This window comes from Manihot esculenta, chromosome 16 (assembly GCF_001659605.2).
Source record: "Manihot esculenta cultivar AM560-2 chromosome 16, M.esculenta_v8, whole genome shotgun sequence".
In the NCBI taxonomy this organism is placed as follows: Eukaryota; Viridiplantae; Streptophyta; class Magnoliopsida; order Malpighiales; family Euphorbiaceae; genus Manihot; species Manihot esculenta.
The window spans coordinates 28223227-28247004 of record NC_035176.2 but is presented as its reverse complement, the minus strand read 5'-3'; the positions used below and the strand labels follow the sequence as shown (position 1 = coordinate 28247004).

General features: G+C 32.0%; 1 protein-coding gene and 1 pseudogene across 1 annotated transcript; one reads left to right on the top strand and one right to left on the bottom strand.

Annotated features, from left to right (window-relative positions):
- Positions 1-5861: 5861 nt before the first annotated feature.
- On the bottom strand, positions 5862-9946 carry LOC110603078 (glycosyltransferase BC10). The gene is made up of 2 exons (XM_043951600.1): positions 8763-9946; positions 5862-6677 (listed from the first exon to the last, which is right to left on the bottom strand). The coding sequence occupies exons 1-2, from the start codon at positions 9279-9281 to the stop codon at positions 6039-6041; spliced, it is 1158 nt and encodes a 385-aa protein (XP_043807535.1). The 5' UTR covers positions 9282-9946; the 3' UTR covers positions 5862-6038.
- Positions 9947-15330: 5384 nt separating this feature from the next.
- On the top strand, positions 15331-17267 carry LOC110603280 (annotated as a pseudogene).
- Positions 17268-23778: the final 6511 nt, after the last annotated feature.

Below are 23778 nucleotides of genomic sequence, written 5' to 3'. Positions count from 1 at the left end.
ACTATATATACATATATATATATATATATATATATATATATATATATATATGGATTCAACTCTCATTCAGTTTTCCACCTTTACCAATTGAATGACCAATCGGCTTTGCAAATCATGAGTTAATCTATTTAAAATAATAATAATAAATTGACATCAAAACTTATTTATAATGGTTCAAAATATATTATTGGTTTAATAATTTCAGATTCAATTTTCTATATTTTTCTAAAAAGAAAAGAAATACTAAAGTTGAAAATTATTTATTATATTTATTTTTTCTTAATTAATAATTATTATACTTTTACATTATTATTTCAATTAGCGTTGAATATTGAAAAGTGATTGTAGATAACATTTCTAGGATGAAAAAGCAATTGACCGATTAATCCTTCCTATTTTCAATATTTTATTTCCTAACCATAAATCAGAAATATTTGAAGCGATTTTTGCGGGTGGCTTTTACCAAATAGTTAAATAAGCAGGCATTATTTCATACTCCTCATTATTACTGCAGCTGTGTTTTCCTTTCAATAATTGGGAAAGCAGACCTTACTGATACTGACAACCAAACGGGCCCTTCAGACATTCAAGAGGTAGCCCAATTAGAGAGTGACGTCTAACTGCACTCCATCATAAATCACTGGGATTCTCCGAATTGACTCCACATGGCTTTTATATACTGGCTGATTCATAATGACGTGTTTGGCTGAAAATATTTTATTTGGATGAAGACCCACATCTCATATAATTTTCCTTCATCACTAACTACCCAAAATGTTCCAAAGTGGAAGTTAGGGACTAATGGTCAACTTTGTAATTACCAGTGCCACCTACCTAAAAAATAGTCTTCCGACAACTACTATCAATTTATTCAAAAAAACAAAAAAGGACGATCAATTTTTAACCAAAAATTAAAACATTATGGCAAAAGCATAAATTTTGATTTAATAGGTAAATAGTTATTTTTAAAAAATCATAGGAATTTAAACAAAATATTTTAAAGTTAAAAACAAAAATCAACTAAACTTTTAACATTTAATATTATGTAAATCAATTTTTATTGAACAAATAAATCATATATTTATTTCTAATTTAAATATTTTTCTTTATATTTTCACTCATTTCTTAATTTTGCATTACAATTTATCGATAATGCAAAACTAAAAGGATACGTTAATTTGGAGAACTATTAAAATAATGTTTTAAACTTTAATTATAGAGACGCATATGTGATATAAATTTACATAATTTTAGTTCAAACACTTAATTGCATTTATTTTTTCCAACAAAAAAGAGATTTAACTTAAATTTTAAAATACTATTTTACTTTTTAAAAAATTTAAATAGCTTATTTGTATATAAAAGCATACACAAAGTTACTCCGCAGTGGAAGTTCTAAACCACCAACAATACAAGTCATGAACAAGCTGAGATTAATTTAACTTACTAAATTAAACAAAATTAGAGAGCATATTATTTTTAATTAATCAAATGCCTCCATGACAACAATGAATATTGAGCGACATATGCCTATTGGCCATTGTTTGAGATTATACCATGTAGAAATTAAATCCCCAAGTGTAATTATTTTGAACAAACATACAACTCTATCAAGCATGGATCAAAATTATACAGCCAAATTGCCAAGTTTATCACAATAAAACATCACAGAAGATTCATCCAAGCTCCACAAACATCAGATCGGATGAAAACTAAAGGGATCCAAACAAAAAACAGAGAAATGAATCAATAGCTTTTAATAAATATATATTAATAATAATAATAATCAGTCAATCCATAAGCATCTGTGCACCAAGGAACATATTACATATAAATCTCACTCTCTGAATCCTAAAAACTTATACATATTTATATAAGAACACTAAACACAAAAGCCTAGATCCAACACTACTAATCCCAACAATAAACTCTAAATAAGTAGTAAATCTCAAAAATCAATGGCATACTCAAACACAATCTTCAGATCTTCAACGCGTAGCTAAAGAAGAAAGCCACGAAAGCAGCAACGCAGGCAAAGCCAAAAGAAGGCGAGATCAGGCCAGCTGCAGCGATGGGAGCCGGAGCCGGAGCAGCCTCAGGAGAGGCAGATTGAACAGAGAGCACAGAGAGCATAAGAGCCATAACAGCAACGAGAAATGTCCTGGAAAGAACCGCCATTGTTTCCTTGAAGCTTTGGTTAGGGATTTTAAATTCTGAATGATAAATGCAGACAAGAGACTGATTTTGAACTGCGAATTGCTGAGTCCAGGAGAAAGAGAGATAATACGATCATTATATAGTGGAAAGCGGTAGGGTTAGGACAAAATGGTAAATATGAACGGGCAGCTGCCCGAATTTACAGCCTGGCGAATGGTCTATTGACAGTTGGGTCATTCTACAGAAAGTGACAGCTGGAGCCCTCTGTGAGCTTTTTCTTTTGATACGGCGCCGTTTATCAGGAATAGATTCTTTCTCCTAGTAACAAGTGAGGAAACTCTGAGGAAAAGTAGCGTGTGTACACATGCTAATGGAACGGTCGTTATTTTTCATCTCACGGCGGGCTTTAATTTTGAAGGAGAAATCAGCGGTAAGAGGCGCGAGTTTGCCTTCATGGAGCGTGGGGAATGAATGTTCAGCGCAGTAAATTTCGCGATTCCATGAAAAAAAGATGGGCGATCACAATGGGGCCCACTTTCGCAGGCAAATAGCCATAATAAGATGACACGTTTACGTGGCATTATTATTTTTTATTTATTTTGATTTAAAAAAAAAAAAAGAATATTACTTCATTGATTTTGATTTTCTTTTATTATGCCCCACTGGTTTGATGGCTTCCAGAACCTTCTGTTGCCTCAGCATCTATGCCAAGCACTAATAATGGTTTATATTATACACCAAATTAAATTAATTTGAAATCGAAACAGTGAAAGTTAAAATTAATTAAAATTAGAACTCTGAGACTTAGTCCGATGGAAAGTGCATCCTTGTAGTGTTGTGAGGTTAAAAGTTCGACTCCCCCACCCCTATTTTAAAAAAAAAATTAATTAAAATTAATTAAATACTCACATATTTAATTTAATGGTATGAATAAAATTTAAAAAATTATCTTTAATTTTCATTTAAAAAAAATAACTAATTAAAATTAATTTTAAAAGATTCTATTTAAATCCAGAATTGATTTCTTCATTAACATTAATAAATACTAAATTTCAGCAATTGTACCAAAATTATACTTGTGGTTTCATAATTTTTATTAATCTTTCTATTTTTGTCTACACTTTCCCTTCATATATTATGATTAATATAAAATTAAATATTACCATAAATTCTATTAATTTTTTTTATTATTTTAAAATTATTATTTACTTTCTATTTTTACTATATTAATATATAAATTAACTATTAATAATTATGTTTAATTTTATCTAATTTCAGAAAATTTTAAAATATCTATTAATATTTAATAAAATTTAATATATTTAAAATGAATATAATTCACAACTTAATATAGAAAATTATATTTTTTAATATGTGTAAAAAAATAAAATAAATAATAATTATAAAATGTAAGTATAGAAAAATAAATAATTAATGAAAAATTATATTAAAAATGAGAAAAAATTAAGTAAGATTATACTTTCTCTTCTGTCTTTTCATACATATTAAAAATATAATTTTTTTATTAATTTTTTAATTATACTTATTTTAAATATATTAAATTTTATTAAATATTAAGATATATTTTGAAAAATTTCTTAAAAATAAAATAAAATAAAATAAAATAAAATAAATTAAAATAATCAATTTATATGTTATCATAATTTAAAAAATAAAAATAAATAATAATTTAAGTATAATAAAAAATAAATAAAAATTATGGGTGGAAGGAGAAAATAATAATTCAAAATATTTATTAGTATTTAATAAAATTAAATACCTTTATTTTATATTAAAAATAAGTATAATTAAAAATTTAATTGGAATAAAAATAGGTATAATTAAAAATTTAATAAGAAAAAACTAAAATAATTATAATTTCTTAATATATGTGAAAAACTGAATAAAATGATAGATAAGAGAGAATATTTATTTAATTTGAAATCTAAATTGGTTAATTTTGAATTAATTCAGATTATTTAAAATTTACCTAATTTAATTACCCCTAATCCAAATTAAATGGAATCAAGATTAAATATTCAGTCTAATCTCAATTAATCATTATCTTTGAATTGAATAAATAATTTTTATTTGGAATCAAATCTAGACAGGATCACATATAAGTTCACAATTCAGGGATAATATTTGACACAAAATCTTTTTTAGTAAAATAAATTTGTATTTTTTGACATTTTCAATATCTAAAAAAATTTATATCTAAAATTAATATTTTTATTAAAAGGCAAAATCTTAAGTGAAAGATGACTTTTTAAAAAAAAAAAATAAATTTATTTTTCTGTATTTTAATAATTTTATAAATACTATTAAAGTTTATATACATAAATTTATTAATATCATTTTTTAAAATTATAATAAAAAAAATGAAAAAAATGATCTTTTAAAAGATATTGTTATTTGTAATATTTTATATCAGAACTTCACGTTATATCAAAATTTTACAGTTTTAAGTCTCTATCTTCTCTTCAATAATAATAATAATAATAATAATAATAATAATATAAAAGTTATAAATAATTTATTTCTTTTTAACTTAGTAAATATTTATTTTTTTTAAAAAAATATTATGCATGATTTTATAAAAATTCATTAAATAAATTATTTTCTTACAAAATAAATAATACCTTGACAATATTTTAACTCATGGTGAACTAAATACAGAAAAATGTTTTTATTATTAATTTTTTAATTTTTTAATTTTAAAAAAATATTAAATTTTCTTAAGATTTTTCGTTAATTCGAGTTTTTTAAGGCTAATTAAAAAAATTTTATCAAACAAAACCTAATATTTCTTATTAAGCCTATTTAAGCCAATTTCTACAAGGTGTTATTTATAAAAGGCAGTTTTTCATTTTTATTTTTAAAAATATTATAGTTTTCATTTTGTATAAAAAATAAGAAGAATATATAAAATTTTTTCGCCTACACTAATAATAAAAAATTATTTTCTAATTAAAAAATAAAAATATTATAACTTTCATAATTAAAAAATAAATCATTTCCGTGACCATGATTTACCGAGACTCACTTGGTTAAAATTTTTTTATTTAATTTGCACGATTAAAAAAGTAATTTATCTAACTAAATCTTGATAAGTTGCACTTTTCTAATTAATTTATATTAAATTTACTAATTTATTTCTTAATTTATTACATTTAAAATTATATTATAAATATTATTACTTTTTATCATTTAAAAATAATTTTATTTCTTAAAAAAGAGGACAATTTGGACCAAACATAATGAAATTTACTAATTTATCTATTATAACTTACATCTTATAAATTTTAGTATATCCAAGAATTAGATAATTATGCACCAGAGGAGGCTTTTACTGCAATAGAGCGAGAAGGCGAGGTTGTGGACAAGGATTTGGTAGAATTGGGGTGTTGTTTTCAACGATTGAATAATAGGTATAAAGTGGGTTTCTGATCTTTTCACAGAATTTGATTGATTGCCCTCCTCTCTTTTATAACCGATCTGAATTTCATCATTACTTTCTGGTCCAAAATATAAATGAATTTTTTTTAATCAGTAAAATATTTTTCGTTTATTAAATTTTTTGAATATCTCAGATATTCAAAAATATAATTTTTTGTTTTAAAAAAAATATTTTTAGTAAAACAAAAAGAGCCTAGATATTCTAATCTCTAATACAAAAATGTCAAATATGATGCAAGCTAAACTGGCTAAACGCATTCCTGTACATATATATATTTCTGGACAGGAGCTCTGTAGAATAAGTGTAAAAGCAAGAAACCACATCCCATCACCAACACTCTCACAGACCAAGTAAGATGCTACACATGCACGTTCACCAGGAACATTTTCCACATATAAAAAATTAGAAGATGAGTCTTCTGTCAGAAGCCCAATACCTTAGGTGATATATGTAACAGAGGATCCAAAGCACTCGGCGCAAATTTTCTCCCAAAAAGGTAACACATTGAAGAAGGCTGATTGTTGTATGTGCAGTTCTGCCCTTCATAAATCCTCCTGAAAAAATCATCTGATATGTCTGATCTTCCAAAGGTTGCCGGGTGGGCTCCACCCCTTGACCAGTCCACCCAAGTGAGGCTTCTATTTGCCAAGAGATGTGATGCTTGAATGGTTAGCATGGTGGGGAAATAATGTTCATCAACATAACAATGTGGCTTACAGAATTCTTCAAATTTTTTGTAGTATGTAGTATCTTCCACTATGGTAATTGCAAGCCTTCGGTTAATCTCAAACCACTGTGAACCTTTTCGCCACTGAGTAATATTCACCTCAGGTGCCATGCTTTCATTATACCGTCCTCTCCCATATGGACCATGGTCATCAAATGAACCGATGAAGCTATATTTGGATTTCATTATGTAGTGATAGATGACACTAAAATTGTAGAGAGGAATGCAAGATTCGGATAGGAGAATGAACCATTCATTGGAGATATCGAGCAATGCATTAGCAAGGAGCCTTCTTTCAGCATCACACATACTCATCTTACCCCATTCAGATATCTGCACGTTGAACAACAGATAGACAATAAGCTACATAATACTCCAGATTCCAGAAAGCACAGAATTTAAACCACCACACTTGTAACAAAACATAAAGATTCCCCGGATCAGAAGTATAATTTGAAACATTATTCAATTATGAATATTCCTAGTTTAAGTGTAATACATTTTCCTGGAGGAGTTCATATTCACGTTCACATTCTCAATGAAAGCAAATCATGCAACTATTAAATAGGGTAAGAAAAATCCAAATGAAACCAAAATAACCAAGGCTGTATGAAGCAGTTATGTTCAAGAAATACGGGGAAAAAAGCCAAACTACGATTTTTGGAGAAAAGAGTGGCTTAATCTCATTTTTCATTCATCATCTATTTAGGTTCACATACATTGCTTGACTGCTTAATTACTTGAAAAAAATGTAATGAATGAAGATGGCTTTGTCTTGTATTGTTGCTCAACTCCAATTCCAAATATCACAGTTTGAACGTGTTTTCATTCACAATCAGTCATTGAGAAAGGCTGTCACAAGCACCAAATTTGAAGCCCTTTCAGTCCTTCAGCATCACACACATTTCATAGGTCTTAAGGATAATTTACCCAATCCCAGAGTAACAGTACATTTCAGAGTCCAATAAAGTGTATTTTCTTCCCAATGTTGGCTTCGATTAGATATAATAAATCAAACGGATGAGATGGGAGCTATCCAAAATAGACTTGGTCAATGCAATCCTCTACACACGGCATGGTTTAAGTTTAAGGCAGTAGAAGATGAGCAAATAAATATACATATACTCAGATTTCTAGACAACCCCCTAGGACAACTAACAAGAAATGAAAGGTTCCATTCTTTGTTTGAATGTAAGAACTTAACAGTAGCTGTATATGGATGGGTTTCTCTTCTTTCTACTTTATCATAATTTATCAGAATAAATTGCATTATGTGCAATTGCCACCCAACAATATCATCCATCTTTAATCAACCATCTAAGCCATCAAAACCTTGCATTTTCCAACAATACCCCACCAATTCTTGATTGTAAAGGCTTTTAAGTCTCTTCAAATGCAAAGTTAACAAAGACAACATGTTAGTGAAAATGGGTACTGCAAACACTATCATCAATCTTGCATTCAAATGCAAAGTTAACAAAGACAACCTAGAATATTTATCAATACTTCATATAATAGAACCACACCTCGTCACTGAATGGCATTCATTTTACTGATTTCGAACCCAACCCTTTGTATTTTCTAACCAAAACTCATCTAAGTTTATACTTAAAGCCATAATCCACAACATATTAGTGCAAAATGCAAACACTTCCCTTCATCCTCAATTTGCTGTGCCTGGTACCTTCACACAATCCTATTGGTTTATCTTCTTTATTAAAATGAGAGTCAGCTTCCTGCCTCTTCCATAAAACACAAACAGTGAGGAGTCTTGTTTTAAATATTCTCACACTTCTTTTCCTTGCAAATGTCAAACAAAACCCCTTAGTCACATCTCTCTTCTCTTCCTAGAAATATGTGTATGCAGTTATCAAACATTTTCACATGCTAAAGTGCTGTTTGATACAAGTGGTTCAAAACACTATAATGTCTTGCAATTGGTGGCTTACACGACTTGTGGCAATTTCATAGTTAAAGCCTTAAGGTGCAATTCTTTATCTCGGACTATTGCTATTTTGATTTTTTTTAAAAATACCATATAAGATGATATCGATATTGAACAGAACTTTCCTTTTATACATGATGCCTCCACAAGTTTTTGACTTCTTAAAATTTCCTACATAAAGAAAAACCAACTAAAACAATTCCAATACACATAAAGCAAACTTGGTAAAGAAAAATGAAATGAGCCATCTAATAACCAAAAATCTGTTTCAACATAGAATGCCCCATTAAATTTGAACCTTTGCAGCAGCAAGAACGACGTCCATACAAAGAGCATTACAGCTAAAAGATAAAATATTAAAACTATCTAAGCAAGTTAATAATAGCTTGTTGAGCAACAAAATGGAAGTATTTCATATAATTTCAAAACCAATCCAATATAACACAAGAATTTTAGCACAGAAAAGAATCTACCTGACTTGGAATATGTCTTCCATGGAAAACTGATGAAGGTGGAAATTTGGCATCAAATGTTGGCAGCGAATGAATATAGATCGAATACAACCCGTCATGACCCTTCAGAAACCTTTCCCAAAGAGGTGCCAGAGGCAGCGGCCCCTTTGCCAAGAACATAAATGCAATCTTTGGAACTCTCTTGAAAGGATACTTTTTTATTCTAGTAACAAACGAAGCCCTCCAAAGCAGCTCTTCATCGTTCATCTTGTGAAGCAGATTTGCAGGAGGCCTAATCCAACTGTTCAAAGCATGATGTTCTTCAAGGCATGGCTGGAGACTGGTCTTAACCGTTGGCACCGCATTGTTAATTCCAAAACGTTTGATTGTGTATATACTGATGATTGAAAATGCGATACACAAAGCTAAAAACAATAGAAATAACCGGAGCAACCTTAGAGGGAATGCCTTAGGTTGGCTGGGTTTCATTGGAAGCATAGATTCCTTGCCCTCCTCTAATGGAACAACCCTCGATTGCATCTCTACAAAGATAAACAAATCTCACCTTCCGGGTCCAATCCCAGAAAACCCTTTTGGCACTGAAAGCTTTAAAGCCTCAAAATCCAAATAGCATCATCTTTATCTCCCAAGTGAAAAACCCAGAATCCAAAAAATCATATCAACAAGATCTAGAAGTTAATGTTGCATTACCAGCACAGCTACCTTGTAACAGAGCTATTGAAATTTGTGTTAAATACACATAAGGGTTACGCAAATGGCGGTTCAATCATACATGCAAATTTCTAGCCCAAGATCCAGCGATATGGGATCATTGAGAAAATGGGAGAAAAAAGTGAACATACCATGTTAATTTTAATGGTGTGCAGCGAAACAGACTAACAAAGACATGGATCCTTCACTTGATTCAGAGCTTGAATTACGCAGATAAGCGGAGAGATAAAGAGGGAGGATATAGAAATGGCGGTGAATAAGAGAACAGAATAGGGAAGATGATTTAACTCCAACAGTGAGAAGCGAGGATGAAATGGAGAAAGAAGAAATTACGTATGGGAATGAGATTTGAGAGACACAAAAGAGTTGTGAATTTGTGAGATCAATCTGATTTATAGGAATGTTTTGTTCACACAGTTTGAGCCTTCAGAGTGAAGCAGCAGTTTCCTCCTGGTGGGCTTCTTGTCGGGCGTTCTTCTCTTTCTTGTCTTCTTGGGCTACGTCATTGATCCTCCATTTTTTTGGCAAGCGAAAAAAAATTTTTTTTTTATTTAAATGTATTCTTAAATTTATACTATATATAAAAATAGATATACTATATATAAAAGTAGTAGATAATATTAGAACAAACGATTCCTATTATACTTTGTTAATTATAATTTTATTATTTTTAAATTTAATTATTTAATTAAATTAATATTATATTTAAATTCAAATTAATCAAAAAAATTCTTAATATTTAAATTATAGTTGATTAAATTTTATTGTAGAAATTTTTTTAATATTTAAATTATTTTTTAAATAATTACAATTTATTGTTATTTAAATTTTTTAATTTAATTATTTAATTATATTACTAGTCTATTTAAATTTAAGTTGGTTGAAAAAATCTTAAATTAAATTTTATTTTAAAAGATTTTTTAACATTTAAATTTTATTTATTTAAATTTTATTTTAAGTTAAATTATATTTTTTAAAAAATAATAAATTAAACAAAAAAAATTTGCATATAAAAATATAAAAATTAGTATTTTGTTTATATACTATATTTAGAAATAAAATAATAATTTTAATATTGATGTAATTAAATTATTATTATTATTAAATTCATATATTTTTTATTATTTTTATTTTACATATAATTTATATATATTATATATAAAAATGAGAGAATAACAAATAATAAAATTACTTAAAATACTCATAATTATATTTATTATAAATTATTTTATTTTGATTAATTAAAAAAATATTAAATAATTTATTATTATTTATTTATTAAATTTAATTGTAAAATATAATACGTACACCGATTGTAATTTTTGTAATATATATAATTTATGTAATTTTTAAATTAGATTAAATCAACTATATCTTAATATCACATCAATTTTATTCGTTATTTTTATAGATCAATTTTTATTTTTATACCATTTGTATATAAATACTTAAAATAAATCTTTATATTCAATTATTATTTTTTTTATAGAAATTTAGCATATTAAAATTACAATATCTAAGAGAAATATCAGTTCTAACTATTTATACTTTAGCTAGAGAATTTATTAGGTATGACCGTTTCTCTATTTGAAACGATATCCCTCTTTATTTAATAGAATTTTATTAATACAATCGATAGTTTTATTTTAAAAAAAATTACAATACTCTAAAATTTGAGTATTATTTGGACTAAAAAAATAAATTATATAGTGAAATTTATACGAAAATTTTACACCATTATTTCAAAGAGTAAAAAAATAAATACTTCGTAAAGAACATTCTTAGAAACAATAAATTTGAAAAAATGGTATTCACCATCAAAAAGAGTTCAAGATAGAAAAAAAATAGAAAAACGATTTGATGAATTTGCAAGTATAGATCCTAGATCTATGTTCTTGAGTGATGAAATCTATAAATAAGAGAGCAGTGGTTTGGGTTCAAGACACATCCTTTTTATTGGTAACTAATGGGACGATTTGATGGAACCTTGGCTCTAGAGATGATGGTCTAACTTGATTGTGAAAGACCAACCTTTTCCTTTCTAAAGCAACCATTAGTTTTTTTCACCCTCTGTTCTTTAGGTTTTGATTTGTGGCTACCTTTGCTTGGTTTTACTCCTCGAGTTTCAATTGGTTGAGAAGGCTTAGGCTACTTTAGAGGAGTAAATAAATCTATCTCTTAGTTGGCTATGGAGATTGAAAATCCAAAGGAGAGGGAAAATGTTTTTAGTAAGCTATATCGAATCGGAAGTAGGTCAATGGATTTGGGTTTTAAGATTTGAAGAACTTTAAATTTTTTCTCTTTTTAGACCTTAGAGACCCTTTGGTATTGTAGGGCTTTTCTATTTGGCCATGGATTTTTTTGTAATTTTTTAAGCTAAGAGAGAATGAAAATGAGCTTATGAGTAAAGAAGATATTACATATTATGTAAGGGAGATTTTTAAAAGGGTAAAAGGAAAATTGCTTGAGAAGAGGAAATAACTTTAATTTAAAAATGTCCCTACAAGAGAAAATAACTTTAATATTTCTTAAATAATCAACCATTTCTCTCACCCTTCTTCTCTCCTCCATCTAAATGTTTATCTATTTACTCATTTATTCTTTGTCTTTCTCATTTCTCTCTCTTTCCTTTTCATCTCTCCATCCCTTCATCTGTATCTCTCACACTCATTTCTTTATCAACATCTCTCTCTTGAGTTACTCAAACCCAAAACCAAGAATGGATCTAGCAAAAGAAAAATGCATTCCATGGAAAGAAATTTCAAAAGAATCTGAATAAGATTTTCAATTCAATCAACACATTTCTCCATTCATTAACAAATTATAATAAGTTGCAAAATGGAAACCTCAATCAAATCTACAAATTTAATAAATAAAATGAGATGAAATTGATGGGTTAAGAGCCAACAATATTCGATTCAAATCCAAAAAAACTAATGGAATCGAATTAATTTAAAATTTTGATTTAATTTTTTATTTATTTCAATTTGATTCAATTTTTATTTTCAAAAATTTTAATTATTTCAGTTGAATTTTGGTAAATTTTTTTTAATTATTTCATTTCTTTATTCTAATGGAATTGGTTTTGGAAGTAAATAATTTATGATTAATAAAATTAATGTCAAAATTTGAAAGTAATATTGAAAATTTTTTTATTTTGATTGAAAATTGAAAATGTGTATAATTGTTTTTTTTTAGTCATTTGGCATTTTAATAATTTTTTAAAAAAATCTAAATATATGTGGAAAAGGGTTTAATTAACCTCTAAAAAAATTCGAAATTTCCTTTTTTTAAAAAAAAAAATTCCAAACAGAAAATAAAGTAAAATAGTGTTATTGCAAAATCAATCATATTGTTCTTTCTTTTAAAAGAAAATTCAAAATAAATTTTCTTGTTAACTAAGTTAAGTCTCTATAATTATTATTTAAGCAACAAATTGATGAAAGATGAAATATTTTCTTAGTTTCTATAAACTTTCTAAAATTGAAAATAAATTAGGGTAAGATAATTAAATGAATTTAACTAATAATAGTAAGGATAATTTCTTAGATTATGAGCAAGTGTAAAAAAATATTAATAAGGATTGCAACCTTTTGACACCATGTTTAGCAAATTGATATAACAATTTATGCATAGTATTTTTTTTATTTAATAAATTTTATTATTTTTAAAAAGGCATAAGTTTTAGAATTTGAATTATTTTTAAAAGGATAAAAGCTGTTAATTTCAAAGATGACTTTATATTTTAGAAAAATATTTCAAAATTAATATATATATTTTCCTATTTTAAAAACTTGATTTAATAAGGATTTTAAGTTATGAAAAATGACTTAAAAATTTATTAATAAAGTATTTTTTATGAAACAAACGGTGCCTTAGCAAATATAAATTTAACCATAAACTATTGAGTAATTAAAATAATTTTTTTTGGCATTTAATCTGAATTAGAAATGAGAATTTATTTATATATTTTAAAAATTTGAAGGTTTTATTTAATTTTTTTAAATATAAATTTAATAGTTAAATATTTATTTAGACAAAATATTACGTGTATAACTATTGGTGTATATTTTAAGGTTCTGAATATTAATAAGTTGTTTGCCTTCTTTAAAAAGATAAAATTTGTTAGAATTTAGATCATAACTTATGTTGTAAGAGACAGACATTCCACTGGCTTACCAATGACTTGTTATTAAAAGATGAATTGTGATTAGAAGGAAAAACTTGCTTAAGCAAGTTTACACATAAAATATTTTGTGAAACCTACGTGAAATTTCATATTTCATATATGAAATATATTTATACTACATATTTGATGACTGTCGGATTTTTGTTATTCGGGCTATAATCGAGCCCATGTAGAAAAGTCAGGCCATAATTTATCAGAGTCCATTACATAAACCTGTCTTCTAACATGCAGTCCAGACCATGTTTGAGCATGTCGTGTAGAATGGGATTCGGACAGGGGCGGAGGGAAGGTACGGCAAGGGGGCACGTGCCGTACCGGCGACCGGAAAATGCTTTGAAAGGGGATGAAGGTGCCGCAGCGGCGCAGCCGGTGCCCTACCAAAGGGAAGCTCTTGACTCCGCCACTGGGTTCGGACCTAATAAAAAGGATCTAACTTACCTGAGTCAATGGAAAACAAACCCCTCCACATTGAAATGTCCATAAGGAAAGTTCTGTATGATAGCGACATGCGACATGTGACACTGCTGTAGAAGGATGACGGTTATATGTCATTAGAGGACAAAAGAAAGAAAGAATAAAGAAAGAGTACGTGAACTATTCAGATTAAACTTACAGATATATACTCTAAATTTTACTCTTTTTTAGATTTCAGATCATCAATGCGTCTGTGTGAATCTGAATCTGAATCTGAATATCAAATCATCAGTGTTTATGTAGATTCGATTTAGATGAGAATTACCTTTCGATTCGCTTATGTAAGTCTAAATTATAGCCTTAATCTACCTATCTCAATCACAAATAGCTTTTGGGGATTGGCTTTTTTTAATATTCTATTTTAAGGAGTTTGATATTGTTAGTTTCCAACTCCAAGTGATACATACCATATTTTGTTGAATAGGCAATGTTTTGGGAATACCTTATGTCTAATTAGCCAATGCAACTATTACTTTAAGTAGCATTGGGGTTTAGGTTTTGTTATTGACAGCTTAATTACTCATTTGAAAAAAATGGACAAGTTATTATCATATACTTAAACCGGTTTGATTTAAATCAAATCAATGATTTTGGTCTATATAGAATTGGTTTTTAATGGTTTTGATTGAAAATTATTTTTATAAAAATTATGAAGATGAAAAATTTTTTTATTTGAACCAAAATCATTGCATATTCTTTTACAAAGAAATGAATAAAAAAAAGTTATGTATCTATATATTATAAAAATCAAACCGAACTCTGAGAAAAATCCATTTGAATCAGGCTTACAGGTCCTTGGCTATAAGAATTAGGATCAGAGGTTTGTCAATCCTGAGCCATGCACTGCAATTCGGCTGCGGTTGAGTGGTCAGAGCTCAAGTCCTGCATCAGGAAAATTAGCAGCAACGTATGCTGAGCTTAGCTTTTAACACCCACTTCATTCAAATTGACGTGTTGATGCAAATGCAAACGTAGAATGGATGATTAGAAGGTGAATCATGAAAATTTTGTGTGCGTTTTTGAATTTGAATTTTATATACATCTATATATTTGTAGCATCAGCATTGTGTATGATGATTACATCACATTAAAGTTCATTCATCATTGGATATTTTTATAGATTTGATTGAACGGAATCTGTTTGAAATTAGCACTAAATGGTAAAAAGGTATTGTTCTTATGGGTTGGTGATTGAAGGAATGATCATTCTGGGGATGATTTTTTATGGATTTGGAGCTCTGGAGAGCAAGATGATCACAGAAAAGAAGATTTTGGAATCTCAAAGGAAAATAAATCGTCTCAAAAGTCTTGCAGTAATGAGCATTCAGGTAAAATTCTTCTGCTAAATTCTGACAACCATTAGCTTGCTAGCTTGTATAGTTACTTTTCTAGAGTCACTGAATCATTATACCTGCCTGTAGAGTGAAGATGGTGACATTATCGATTGTGTTGATATCTATAAACAACCAGCTTTCGATCATCCTGCTCTCAAGAATCACACCATTCAGGTCAGAATATAATATTTCTTTACTTTCTCAAAAATATTCTTGTTTAAACTTCGATTGTAAATGTGGGCTCTTTTCAGATGGCACCCAGTTATGATCCAACAATGGAAACATCAACAGAAGCAGCAAGCAGAACAAAAACAATGAACAAAAGGAATAATGAAGACTCTCCTGTGACTATAACATCACAGGTGTGGCAGAAAAGTGGAAGCTGTCCTAAGGGAACAATTCCAATTCGAAGGTTCCAGGAAAAGGAATTGCTCAAAACAAGTTCAATTGAAGACTATGGAAGGAAGAAGCCTAGCTTTTCGACTCCTAACAAAGAAACCTCAAACCTCAGGCTGTCCAATCGCTCTGTATGCTTCACTTGTTTCTCTTCTTGCATTTCATGGCTTATGTTATTATCTTGAAGCAGAATCTGACTCTGTGTTATGTGAAGCAGATGTCAATTCTGCTCACAGTAGGTTACAGTTACTCAGGAGTTAAAGGAGACATCAAAGTTTGGAATCCTTTTGTTGAATCTGATGATGAGTATAGTACTTCTCAAATTAGTCTGAAAAGTGGGCCTTACTATGATTTTGAAAGTCTAGAATCTGGATGGGCGGTTAGCACATACACTTGCAATTCTTACATTAACCGGATCTACATGGACTGGACTAGGAGTGTAAATACATAGAATTTCACGTGGAAACCGTCAAGTATTTACACTACTGGTCTATGCAAACTCGGTATCCATTTTTATGCATTAAATGTGTTGATTCCAAATTCTATTCAACTTCTCAGGTTAATCCAAGCGTCTATGGAGACAGACAAACTAGATTATTTGTATATTGGACAGTAAGTTCATGCCTCCATTCAACCAGTAAAAATTTCTCATGTGATGCATTGTCAAGCTCTCTACAATAGTTGACTACTAAATTCTCTGTTGCTGTTGTCTGGAAACCAGGCTGATGGATCAAAGAAAACAGGTTGCTTCGATCTCACCTGCCCTGGTTTTGTTCAAACTAGCAGTGAAGTTGCTCTTGGTGCAGCAATTTATCCTCTGTCAGTCCCTTCTGGACTTCCATATCAAATAACTCTTTACATCTTCAAGGCAAGATCTCCATTTGTGGACTTTTTTTTGGCCCTGTCCAGCAAAATACTAGTTGTTTTAGTAGGCATAAGTTGTCTTAGCAGCTGTTAGTTGTTCTAGGCCTTATTCCACATTGTTGATCTTCTGAAAATTTTTTTGATTCCTGGTTTTAGGATCCAGCTACAAACAACTGGTGGGTACAGTATGGAGAGAAAATCAACTTGGGTTACTGGCCTCCCAACTTGTTTACGTTGTTGCATGGAAATGCAGAGGCGGCTGAGTGGGGTGGCGAGGTGTACAGCTTAAAGTTAGGGCATCCGCCCCACACTAGGACAGCTATGGGTAATGGACAATTTCCTGATAGTATATTTGGCAATTCAGGAGCTGTGAGGAGATTACGAATCCGGGAAAATTCTCTCATCTTAAAGTTTCCAGAGTGGGTTTCCACTTTCTCAGATGAGTACGACTGCTATAGAACATTATACGTTGGAGATTATGTTGAAGATCCTGAGTTCTATTTTGGAGGGCCTGGCCAGAATCCTGTATGCCCTTGAGAGCTTTGAACAATTTGCAAGAATGTGATCACTGTGATCTCCATAGTTGCATACATCAAGATTGAAATTTACTAACTTGTCAAGAATAAGAATGTGGGCGCTGCAAGAAGCTTGGTTCATGAGCTTGCCTTGGTTCAGATTCTTCATTACAGAAACTTTTCTCATGTTTATTCAAATGATCTCCTGTTGATGAACTAACAGTGTTGCTAGAATTTCAGAAATCCAAATGAAATCAAGCAACCAACACTTTTCAAAAGAAATTTAAAAGTAAAATCTTTAATCTTAACTTTGAATTTGTTTCTTAGTTACTCAATTTCAATAATTTACTTCTTAAAACCCTCACGATTTCAATTTGAATATCATTAGAGACTATTGAAAAAAAAAGTACAAAGGTTTATGAAATTTCTCATATTTATATGTATCTTAAATTTAAAATTTTGAAAATAAAGTCAATTCTTTTAAAATTCTATTTTATATTAATCATATAATATTAAATTAAATAATTTTTAAATCTACCGCCCTAATCCAAAATATTAATCCATATTATTTAAGAGTTTATTAAGTTAGGTATGTACTGCTTTCTATCTCATATACCATTCATGTGTTAAATGGATACAATTACTAAATTAAAATCAAACCCTTAATTTGTTAGTGTCCCATGTGGTTTTAATCCGTATCTCACAGACAGTTCTGTTTTTAGCAAATTCATTAGTTTCGCATAATTTTTTTATTCAAAACGATTCTAATACTATTATATTAATTTGGTTCAAATAATTTTATTATATTAAATAAATATTTATTATAAATAAATTACCATTCATAAAAATATTATATATTTAAATACTATATATTAAAATATTTCATTAAATATTTTTCTCAGCATTATAAGTATGTGAATATTTTTAATGTATTGAAACCGTATCAGTAATATTAAATAAAATGTTATATGTTATTTTATAAAGTTTTCATTTTAATTTTTTATTAATTTTGTATATAAAAATAGAAAGAGGAAATATATAATAAAATTAATAAAAAATAATATTATTAAAATAAAATATATATATACTAACAATTATTTTATTAATTTATTATAATTTATCATTAATTTTATTATATTTAATTTAATTTTCTTTGCAATAATTATAATGAGTTAGAAAATATTTAATTTTATTATTTAAAATTTAAATATAAACATGAATTATCTAAAAATTTAAATTTATTTATCTAATAAATTTTTTATAATAATCTATATGACATGACATATAGATTTATTTTATTTTAATAAAACAATAGACCTATTATTAAAGGTATTATTACTTAGCATTTATATATTTAATTTGGTGATAAATACATCTAAGTAAATTTGAGAAAGGTATTATTACTTAGTATTCACATATTTAATTTAGTGGTAAATACATCTAAGTAAATTTGAGAAATTTCAAATTATACTTCAATCATCAATTTTCAGTTAAACAAAAAAACATTATTACATGATAGTTTTCACCTTAATACAAAGTGATAAATCTCTTCCTCCTCCTGGTCCATGATAGATCTGGTTTTCTTCTGGGTCCCTTCTTGCTGGGCTCCCTGGTGAGTCTCTCCATGTTCTACCTGGTGAAAGGACCTGTAAAATAAGAAAGAATGGTCAGGGGCCTACCGGGGGTGCCCCGGTGGAGGCCCTCCGACGCTCGAGTCAGGTTTCATGCGTAAGAGTAATGTATTTAGGCAAGGGTTGCTGAAAGAATAAAAATGGTGTCCAGGAAGGGGAAGGAAGAAGAAGAGAGCTTGGTCTATCTCTCTAGAGGGGTATCCCTTTTATCCTTTCTTTCTGCTTGCTGGTGACGTACAACGGCTCTCCTATGATTGGGCCACGCGTCTCTGCCATACAGATATGGGCGTACGAGGATATCAGGCGCCTGCTCCATGTGTAACAGCCTCTGATTCTCCTCTGATACGCATGCGGAAGGACCTACCAGCGGGGCATCTTGGTCATTTTCCCCTTTCCGGGCTGGGTTGAATGGTAGGGCTGAAGTTGAGCCTGGTGAGGGCCTGATTACTGGGCCAAGAGGTTTGGGCCGGCTTGATTGAGGAGTCTAGGCGGAGTCCGGCCTTGTGACTGAGCAGACTGGACCTGACTCTCGAGGGGAATATTGAAGCCTGCGGATCATGGACTGTTTTCATGGGCCTGGCCTTTTAGACCGGGGTGAAGAAATCTAGCGATCATCAATTGCCCCTTTATCTCCTCAGCAGTTATTTCATGACTGGTGAGGGGATAAATCTTTAAACTCTATTCATGACCGTGTGGTCTGAGAACTACTCTTGTCGAAAGTATCCCTTTCTTGCCTTTTTATTATTTTTGTCTGAGCGTTGGATTCTCGTGTATGTTTTTTGCCCTTGAGTATTTATGGGTTGTCTTCTCTCGAGCGATTTGCGGGCTCTTTGTTGCCTGAACCTTTCTCTAGGTCAGCTGAGTTGGTTTAGTGTGAGCGGTCAATTCTCGAGGTCGGTGCCTCTTATGATTGCCCTTGGTTCTCTGTTATTTCTTCTGTATTTAGCTTTATTCTACTCGAGTGTTTTCCTGTTGCGAGTTCATCCGAGCTGGGAGCTCGGTTCTTTGCTTTTCGCTTAGGCTTTTGTGCCTATAGCCTGTGATGGTGTCTATATCGCGAGCTCCGAAGTTTGGAATTTCACTTTCTTCACTTTGGTGCCCCGAGCTCTTTTATGAAGTCAGACTTAATTTCTTGCTCTCTTGTTGAGCCTTATTCCGGCTATCTATTGTGTTTACCAGTACCGAGCTCATTTTCTTGAGATCGTCATGGTGTTTTGACACTTTTTGTTGTTGTGTGAGATCAAATTCTCTCTACCTGATGATTCGAGCTCCTTTGGGAGGTCGGAGTTTAGCTTTTTCATTTATGGTCCCGTGCCCCAATCTTTTATGTGAGATCAGAACTATGTTCTTATGAGTTGTTTTTGCTTGTAGCACCGGATGATCTTGGGGATTCCGGCTATTTTTGCTCTGGGAGATCTTTGAGATCTTCGCTGGTCTTCTACCTCAGTGAGGTCTTCTACCTCAGTGAGGTCTTCTATCTCTCAATGAGGTCTTCTACCTCTCAGTGAGGTCTTCTGCCTCATTGAGGTCTTCTGCCTCATTGAGGTCTTCTGCCTCAGTGAGGTCTTTTGCCTCTCCGAGGTCTTCTGCCTCAGTGAGGTCTTCTGCCTCTTTGAGGTCTTCTGCCTCATTGAGGTCTTCTGCCTCATTGAGGTCTTCCGCCTCTTTGAGGTCTTCCGCCTCATTGAGGTCTTCTGCCTCAGTGAGGTCTTCTGCCTCATTGAGGTCTTCTGCCTCATTGAGGTCTTCTTTTGCCAGGACCTCAGTGAGGTCTTCTCATGCCAGGACCTCAGTGAGGTCTTCTCATGCCAGGACCTCAGTGAGGTCTTCTCATGCCAGGACCTCAGTGAGGTCTTCTTTTGCCAGGACCTCATTGAGGTCTTCTCATGCCAGGACCTCAGTGAGACCTCAGTGAGGTCTTCTTTTGCCAGGACCTCAGTGAGGTCTTCTCATGCCAGGACCTCAGTGAGGTCTTCTTTTGCCAGGACCTCAGTGAGGTCTTCTCATGCCAGGACCTCAGTGAGGTCTTCTTTTGCCAAGACCTCAGTGAGGTCTTCTCATGCCAGGACCTCAGTGAGGTCTTCTTTTGCCAGGACCTCAGTGAGGTCTTCTTTTGCCTGGACCTCATTGAGGTCTTCTCAGGGAGGTCTTCTTTTGCCAGGAGATCTTTGGGATCCTGGTCTTTGTTGCTCCGGGAGATCTTGGAGATCTTCGCCGGCCGTTTTTATTTTATTTTCTCGGGAGTTCTAGGGGATCCCGGTCTTCTTTGTTTTCCCGGGAGTTCTAGGGGATCCCGGTCTTCATGCTCCGGGAGGTCTTTTAAGATCCTCACCGGCCGTTTTTATTTTATTTTCCCGGGAGTTCTAAGGGATCCCGGTCTTCTTTGCTTTTTTCCGGGATGACCTCGGGGCCTCGCCGGCTGTTTTTGCTCCAGGAGATCTTACGGGATCCTGGCTGTTTTTGTTCCGGGGTGACCTCGGGGCCCCGCCGGTTGTTTTTGCCCCAGGAGATCTTACGGGATCCTGGCTGTTGTTGTTCCGGGGTGACCTCGGGGCCCGCCGATTGTTTTTTATTTTGTTTTCCCGGGAGTTCTAGGGGATCCCGGTCTTCTTTGCTTTTTTCCGGGATGACCTCGGGGCCTCGCCGGCTGTTTTTACTCCAGGAGATCTTACGGGATCCTGGCTGTTTTTGTTCCGGGGTGACCTCGGGGCCCTGCCGGCTGTTTGTGCTCCAGGAGATCTCACGAGATCCTGGCCTTTTTTGTTCCGGGGTGACCTCGGGGCCCGCCGGCTTTCTTTGCTCCCTTAGGAGGTCTTGCGCAAGGTTCAGGCTCATTGGCCTTACTGTTGCTTCGTCATCTCAGCTGGTTTTGTGCCTAACTGAGGTCTTGGATAAGATTCAGGCTCATTGGCCTTACTGTCGCTTCGTCATCTCAGCTGGTTTTGTGCCTAACTGAGGTCTTGTTCATTTTTTTGAATTTTTCTGCAGAATAAGAGCTTGCCCAAAGCGTATATAACGAGAATACTCGTTGTTAATTTAATAATATTCATCAATCAATAATATGTCGCACATGTCACTTAGTTTCATTTTTCAGATACATGCAAGTATTAACTCATGCAATTTTAGAGATGCAATGAACAATATTTTTGCATGTGTAAATTTCTCCAGGATTTTTCAATATATATGAAATATAAGCAATTATCAGGATATCTAAACTCATAGAGGGATATTTTGATTAAATTTAGTCTTACTATTCGCATGTGAAGCATGCCTTCGAATAATCTATGAGATCATTTGTATTTAAGATAAGTAATTAAGGGCTTGTAAATTTCTCCGACAGCAATTATGCTAATGACACATGGCAAGTTATATGTACCTTATTTCAATCATCAACCAATTCTGCATAGGAAAAATCACTATTTCACAGCATGGAGAAGTTTCATAGCATGGAGAAGTTTCGTAGCTTGGACCCGACGGTAGAGCACTATGGATGCATGGTTGATTTACTCGGTCGAGCAGGTTGGCTGAAGAGAGCAACAGATCTGATTGAGCGAATGCTAGTAAAACCAAATGCTGTCATATAGGGAGCACTACTAAATGCCTGTCAGATTCATGGAAATACAGAATTAGATAAGCAGATAGGGAAATTCCTAATTGAATTGGACCCCGATCATGGTGGCCGGCACATCCACTGTAACGACCCGAAAATCGGACCGCTACCGGCGCTAGGATCCAGATCGGCTTAAGGCCGCCGGGACCCGTAGCAAGCCTGACATGCAACCTGTAAACCTGTTTAATCCCATACATGATCAACAATCATACATAAAAATTTAAAACTTTTCCTTTCATACACTCTATCATACACCAAACTCAACCTGTGCATGCACTGAACTTATACATAACCATAATCTTGACCCCTCTGTGGGATCTCATCAATGCCCCCAGTGGGTGGCATAACAAGTGTTGAGTTGGCTAAACATGGGCATCAATAACATTAAGATTATGTTTCAAAAAGGGATTACAATATACTATGGTCAAGCACACTTCTAACCTTAATATCGTTACATTACATATCTATACATCATTATACAATCTGTCATGTCTACATTCTAACTATTACATACATATGACTTTACTCTTCTTGACTTCTCTGTCTAACCCGTACCTGCAAACCTAGGGAATTTGGGAGAGGGGTGAGCTACTAGAGCCTAGTGAACAGAATCATAAAGCATTTAAAACACATGCTATCATGGAATGCATCACATCACAACTAATCATATCAAGGATGAACTTGTCACCATTTAGCCCTCTACATAATCCAATCATGCCAGGGGCGTAGTGCAGGCCACACCTGGTCTTTCTCTTATACATAACATAACATAACATACATATTCCATGGTGCCGGGGGCGTAGTGCAGGCCACGTCCGGTCTTTCTCTTACATAGTGCCAGGGGCGTAGTGCAGGCCACATCTGGACTTCCATATCATATCATCATGTCGTAACATATGAGGGCTAATGGATCATTCAACATTGAGGGCTAATGGATCATTCAACATTCATCCGCATCAACAACATTTTATGCAATGCAACATATTCGTGATTTCTAATGCAAACAGCCTAAAATATCACATGGCATCCGTGATGCATGAACATGCTCAAAACTGATTTATTTATTTAAAAGCATAAGAGTTATTCCACTCACCTTAGGCTAGCTCTGACACTGACTGAAGCAGCTGACTCACTGCTGAGGTCCTCGGTTCCTCGGGTCCGAACCTACACAGGTGGACTCAAATGAGGGACCAAACAACTAGAACATAACTCTAAAAACATCTCCCAAAAACCCCCTAAAACATCTCCAAACAACCATAGAAGAACATGCAAAGGAGGCCTGGACAGGGCAC